The 7214-nt window shown below is 33.2% G+C and overlaps 1 protein-coding gene across 1 annotated transcript; it reads right to left on the minus strand.

Moving 5' to 3' along the window:
• Positions 1–3967: 3967 nt before the first annotated feature.
• LOC109150206 lies at positions 3968–4426 on the minus strand. The gene has a single exon (XM_019298124.1). The coding sequence runs from the start codon at positions 4424–4426 to the stop codon at positions 3968–3970; it is 459 nt and encodes a 152-aa protein (XP_019153669.1).
• Positions 4427–7214: the final 2788 nt, after the last annotated feature.

Consider the following 7214-nt stretch of genomic DNA (forward strand, 5'->3'; position numbering starts at 1 on the left):
TGTTCACCTGGACAGAGCGGTTGACAAATCAAGGTAGCATTCTCAAACGCCCAAGGGCCATTGTCTAACACATACGCAAGATCAGTATCATGATAAAACGTGAATAAAAATAGATTCGGTTGAATCTCAGCCACTTGTATCCCCATTAAAGGCCTCCAAACAGACGCCATGACCTGCCTCATCATATCAAACTTAATGGTTCTGTCAGTTAGGAAACGACCAACCATCTGCCAATACTGTGCCACCATCCCCTCCGCAACCTCGGATCCATCCTCCTCCCCGAAACGAACCCCTACTTCCTCCTCCTCCAGGGTGATCTCCGCACAGCTCTGTACTAGCTCCTGCACATCCATTACTGCCTACCGTAACCAAGCAAAACCTGATCGGTGAATTGCGTAAACGAACTCACCGTACAAACAACCGCTCACTGGAATTGCTATTCAACGTAGCTCACCACCTCACCAGCCACCACGTAGTCCTATGTCCCTACCCAATAGGCCCTACCTGGTTCGCCGAATCTGAAAGTCGGCCTAAATTCGAACTGGAAAATAATAACCTAGTCGTGGAAGCCTGCAGACTTACGCCGAAACCAGTTTGTAGTATACGTAATCAAAGAAACAGCGTATAAACACCAGCGAAGAGAAGAAATTCGATCGTGTATGGTAGAAAGATGCATAAAACGTCAAAAAACCCTAGATACCAAGGAGAGAGATGTTAAAACCCTAGATACCAGGGAGAGAGCAAAAAATTATAGTTATATCATGAATTGATTGAACCCACGTTGCTTTAAAAAATGAATCTACTTATTAGTCAAATTCAAATCATACATTATCATATCATATTATATAGTAAAATATTTTTGTAAAAATTTTGGTCCTTGTAGCTTGATCCTAGACTTTATTGTATTATCTTATGAGACTGTTGTACCTTGTAATTAATGTTTAGATAATAAAATTTTGGTGGTGACCTCAACCGAGATGGTCAGAAGAAAATTGACTTGGTAACTACAAGTTTCAATTAAAGTTCGACTCCTTGTGAAAGTTGTCTATTTGTCTTGGTTTGAGTCAGTAAACTATAGACAATCTAGACTGTTTTACCTCCTTATAGTCCTTTACTAACTATAGTCACAAGCAGGGACGGAGCTAAAGGGGGGCAACTGCACCCTATATATAACTTTTGTATGTATATATAGTACATATTTTAGTATTAGTATAAAAAAACTATTGAATATTAACATGAAATGAGTTAGATTAGTTAATTGGCAAGGCACATGTTTGGCTATAATAAAGGTTAGGGGTTCAAATTCTTTGACTTCAACACAGTTTTACAGTTTCTCTCTCTCTCTCTCTCTCTCTCTCACACACACACACACAACATTGTTTTATATCAATAATGAGATGTGTAATTTATAATGTGTTTTCTATTTAAATTATTTTATCAAATTAATTATGTTTCATATTTTGTTATGAATATTTTTTATAAAGTTTCGATGTGTTTTATTTTTTGCCCATATCCAACAATATTTACAACTATATCTCTTAGGTAATTTACTTTTTTTTTAATTACCTATTTTGTTTTAATGTTTCACCTTTATACTTCTTCGCCCCCCGCCAATAGAATTTCTGACTCCATCCCTGGTGGTCACAAGAAGAGTTTCATTCAAAACGTACATTTAGAAAGCGATTGTGAACTTTTTCCGTAAATTAAAGATAATAAAATTTTCATTGTTATGAGAACACAATGGTCAATGTCATTATTGGCATAATAAATTTAAACTATCATTGCTTATAAACTTTTGTTGTTTTTCAATCTTGGTTGTGGGTGCATTCAATGTCTTTAAAAGCTGAATGATCATCCCCTATATGTGGCAATGGCTTAGGGAGACATTTTAGCTTTTGCATTGTTGAGATTTTTAAACTGCTGGTAAAAGGTAAAAGGAGGCCTAATGATCATTAAGGAAATAATACATACAAATAAGTCAACCAAATTCATCTGCCGACAAATTATCTATTTATTACTCCGTATATTCCTTAGGTTAATTGCACTTTTTGAGCTTAAGCTACAACAATAGTTAAAAATTAATTCTCGAATTACTTTTTAAATAGTTGTTGTTGAATGGGATCTAACAAAGACTCATCTAAATTAGTTTTGTCTTGTAAAATACAAATATCAAAATGTCATCATATTTAACGCTATTTAAATAGGTTTGTTGATAAAGGATAAGAAATGGTCATGCCACAACAATACTAAAATCAACAGGGAATGTTCTGAAAAAGAAAAAAAAAAAAAAAGACTAAAAATGAAATGACATCTATACATATAGGACCAAAACTCTTCTAAAAAAATGTTGAATTAGGCTGGGATTATCCAATAGTTATGGTGTGGAAACGTGTTGTCATACCACAACAATACTAAAACCAACAGAGAATGTTATGAAAAAAGAAAAAAAAAAAAAAGAGTCTAAAAATGAAATGACACCTATAAATATAGGACCAAATCTCTTTTAAAAAATGTTGAATTAGGTTGGGATTATCCAATAGTTATGTTGTGGAAACGTGTTCACCATGCGCATGGTGAACACGTTTCCACAACATAATTTGCGGGAATTATCCCAGCCAATATAGGCTTTGCAATCTGATGTGGCTTATGCCACATCAACATTTTAATTTATTTTTATTTTTAGTTTTATTTTGTTTTCTTTACTTTTTAATATTTTAATATAATTAATAATGTTATTTTAATATGTTGAGCCCACTTTTAAAAGTTGATTAGATTTGTAGAGATGTAATGTGAATAGTAGATGATTTGCAAATGGAACGATGTGGAAGTGAGATTCATTTTTGAGAGTGCGAGATTTGCAGGGATAATGTTAGCCTTAGATTCAATAAAAATCCATTTGACATGATAATTATACTTTACAAAAATTTAAAAGCATTAAAAATGATTTGACACACACCTCAACCTCTCCCTTTATAGCGTGTTTGGTTCACAAAATCAACATAGAACATAATAATATTTTTCGTAATAGACTTGAAAGTTAAAAGAATATGGATGGTTAAATTTGGGAGGATCACGAGAGGTTAACTTGAAAGTTTAGAACTAAACGTGACGATGTCACTATACTCGGAGGACTCCAACTACTCTTTTTGTTAATACCTAATACTAACGTATTTGGTTTACAAAATGAAATTTAAAGAAGTAGAAATCTTATTTCATAGGGAATAGAATATGTAACGAAGATAATGAGAATGATATTTCATTGTTTGATGATCTTCCAAATACTGTAAAGGGAGCTCCTCTAGGCTGACGCGGGTGGCGCTCTTTCTCAAATGGTAAAAAAAAAAAAAGGTAGTAATAGATTTCATGAATTGAATTCCAATGATATGTTTTTATGAATTGAATTCCAATGATATGTTTTTATGAATTGAATTTTAATGTTTAGTTAATTTAAGGAATATAAACAGAATAATAATTTAAAAGGAATATAATAAATAGAATAATAATTTAAAAGAAATAAATACATCTTATGCTGATTAATACACACAATAGTACTACAGTAGTAGTACTAATAATAATAATACTATATTATTATTATTATTATTATTATTATTATTATTATTATTATTATTATTATTATTATTATTTTATACTGCATTTATAATAAATAACAAAAATTATCAATGGAAACTTAGGCATTACCATAACAGGTTATTCTATTGCATTGAAAAAATAATAGGTTATTCTACTCAAGAATTACCTAATTCTATGAAATATATTAAAATGACTTACAAAATAATTAAATGAACATATTCAAGGAAATGTCATTCTATTCCCGACTTATTCCATAAATAAAACATATTGTTATAGGGGAATAAGTCACTTTTAGGCCTTTTTCTTAAATAAAAAGGTTTACCAAATGATGGAATATTTTTTTTTGGTAGGATAAAGGGCCGAAGCCCTGGGAAAACTAGCGTAATCTACTAAAGGCGACTTTGTTAGCGTCGCGAGCCAAGAGCGGATTCAACCCCTCGGGAGGTTGAGAGAGAATCGTAGTACCCCACTGACTATTCTGATCCATGTTGGCAAGAAAATCGGCACATTGGTTCCCTTCCCGAAGCACGTGTTTGAGATCGAAGGAGTGGAACGTCTGAATCAAGACCTTACAGTCAGAAATGAGAGTGTCTGCTTCAGGAGAATTTCCAAGATCCTTCTTGAGCACATGAATAATGGCCAACGAGTCTGTTTCCGCTTCCAAATTATGGAACCCATTTTGTCTTGCAATACGAAGGCCTTCCCGAATAGCCCAGAGCTCAGCTATGAAGCAGTTAGTTGGACCTGGTGACAAAGCCAGACATCCATCCTCCCAAGTGATCGCGAAAGAGCCCTCCAGCACTGGCCAGCCCAGACACGGCTTTTTTGGCACCATTGGAGTTAAGTTTTACGACTCCCGGGCGAGGCGGAGACCACTGCACCCAGTTTTGGCTTGCGTTCAGCGGGCCATTTCGACAAAGCAGATTCTGAACCGCCTCTGCTGCCGCCGACCGCGCTTGCTTTATGATGATATCAGGCGGAGTCCTGTGGTTACTGAAAACAAGGTGGTTTCTGGCCTTCCAAATACTCCAAAGGATGTAGGGGAAGAGAACACACCACGTTAAATTATAAGATCCCATGAAGTTGCTGGCACAGTTCATCTCCAGCCAATGCGTGAGCGGGAGGTGATTAGATGTGTAGAACTTTGCAGGGGTAGGGATGAGCTTCCAGCAATCCTTCGATGTCTCGCAGTGGCGGAAAAGATGGTCAAGAGATTCATCGTCCTCACCGCACCTTGGACAGGAGCCATCACCAGCTATATTGCGTCTAGTCCTCTCCAGGTTGACGAGAAGACCATTGTTGACTGCCTTCCACAAGAAGATTTTAATCTTCTCTGCCATTTTGATCTTCCAGATCCAATCGTTGGGGGCTTGATCATCTACCAAACCTGTAATAAAAGAGAAAGCAGATCTAACAGTGACAAGCCCTGTACCTGAGTGAGGCCAGTGGATTATGTCTTGGTGATTATTAGCAATGGGAATTGGGATAGCTCTAATACGATTAATGGAAACTTAGGCATTACCATAACAGGTTATTCTATTGCACTGAAAAAATAATAGGTTATTCTACTCAAGAATTACCTAATTCTATGAAATATATTAAAATGACTTACAAAATAATTAAATGAACATATTCAAGGAAATGTCATTCTATTCCCGACTTATTCCATAAATAAAAAATATTGTTATAGGGGAATAAGTCACTTTTAGGTCTTTTTCTTAAATAAAAAGGTTTACCAAATGATGGAATATACTTATTACTAAGAATTCAGTTCTATTTCATACCTCTTTTGTGAATTATTATGCTAAGTTGTTAATATCTTTAATATAATAATTTGCACATAGTGCTTACATTAATTCCTTGTTTATGATGTGTTGGTTATTTCAATTGTCATTTTCTCTTTATAATTTTATGGTAAAAAAATGTTTTTAGTCCTTCAATTATTCATTTCTAGATGTTTTAGTCCCTAACATTTTATCGTTGTATTATACCCTCTAACTCTTTTAAAAAAATGTAATTTTAACCATAGAGGAACAAAACTATTAAACTCACATTAAAATTTTATGTAGTACATAAGTACTTTAAAATTTTATTATTATCTTTATCCTTTATAACTTTTTCAATCTTGGTATTTTATTTGTAAAATAGAGAATTGACAATCTTCTTCTCTAAAGTGTTGATCTTCAATTGTGGTACACCATCCTAATTTTCCCTACACGAACTTGTTAAGTTCAAGTTTTTATTTTACAAATGAAATATCATTACTAAGGAAGAGTATAATTAAAGAAGAAATATTAAAAAGTATTAAAATACTCATGTACTATGTAATATTTTAATATGATTTAATAGGGAGTAGTTTTGTTGCTCTAATTATTCAAATTGTAATTTTTTTGAAGAATTAGGAGTGAATATTGCAACAACAAAAAATTAGTGACTAAAATGACTAGTAAGAAATAATTGAGAGGCTAAAACTACATTTTCCTGGCCCCTAATTTTATTACTTTATGCTCACTAGGACATTTATTTACTTGTGATGTGCCGTGGTGTAATGTATGATATTTGGCAAATTATGTTGTGAACACGTGCCCACCATGTACATGGTGTGCACAAATCTATATCCATAATTTTTATACTGTAAATTCATAATTTTTAGAATTTTGATGAACTAAAATTTATACTTTAGATTCCAATTGTTGAACCATATTTTCACAAATCAGTGCAGTATAGAAATTATGGATCTGGTGTATTTAAATTATGGATCCTAGCTACAGTTTTAGAAATTATGAATCTAAAATATAAATTTTAGCTCGCTCACCGAGCGTCTAGAAATTATGAATCTACAGTATAGAAATTATGGATCTACAGTATAAAAATTATGCATATAGATTCGTGCGCACCATGCAAAGTGGGCACGTGCTCACAACATAACGATTGATGATATTTAGGCCGCGCGAGTTACGGGGCAGGCCCGTTCTTTCGCGGGTCATCTTTCTTTCTCTTTTTTTTTTTCTGCCTTAACCCGCCCCATCATGGGACAGGTACGGGCCAGCCCGCGGACTTTGACCCACTTTAACAGCCCTAATATTTGACTAGTTATATGGTAAAGTTTAATTAGAATCGACAAATAAACAAAATTAAGTTAAATATAGTTTATTCTTAAAAAAAATACACGGTAACCTAAATTTCACGACATGAAATAATCATTGAGCTAATTATTAGATTAATTCAAAAAGATGTTTACACTAATGAAATCTATGTATTTGTTTGGGAATTAGCCAATTAGGAATAGTCATACATAACCATGCAAAATCTAATTTCTCTATATATTTTAATTCCATCCCGTGTCTCGCGGAAAAGGTCATCCAAATATTATTCAACAAAACAACTAGCCAATAAAATCTTCAATTGTTCAAGTTTTATTACGAGTGTTTTTTCGGGGGTGGGGTAAGGTTAAATTTGTTTTTAGTAGCTTTATTATATATGAGAATATTTGAAATTTCTGGAAATAAAATTACAAATTCATCATATATATCAAACTTCACATAATAGCTTGATTACAATTTAATTAAAAATGCTAATATTTGAAATCCTTACATTTTTAATGTCATTAAAAATAATAACTT

The sequence above is a fragment of the Ipomoea nil genome, unplaced genomic scaffold (genome assembly GCF_001879475.1).
Source record: "Ipomoea nil cultivar Tokyo-kokei standard unplaced genomic scaffold, Asagao_1.1 scaffold2219, whole genome shotgun sequence".
In the NCBI taxonomy this organism is placed as follows: Eukaryota; Viridiplantae; Streptophyta; class Magnoliopsida; order Solanales; family Convolvulaceae; genus Ipomoea; species Ipomoea nil.

Excerpts from the sequence above, each read along its gene's own strand:
- LOC109150206 (XM_019298124.1), bottom strand. The coding sequence starts at position 4,426 with ATGGTGCCAAAAAAGCCGTGTCTGGGCTGGCCAGTGCTGGAGGGCTCT.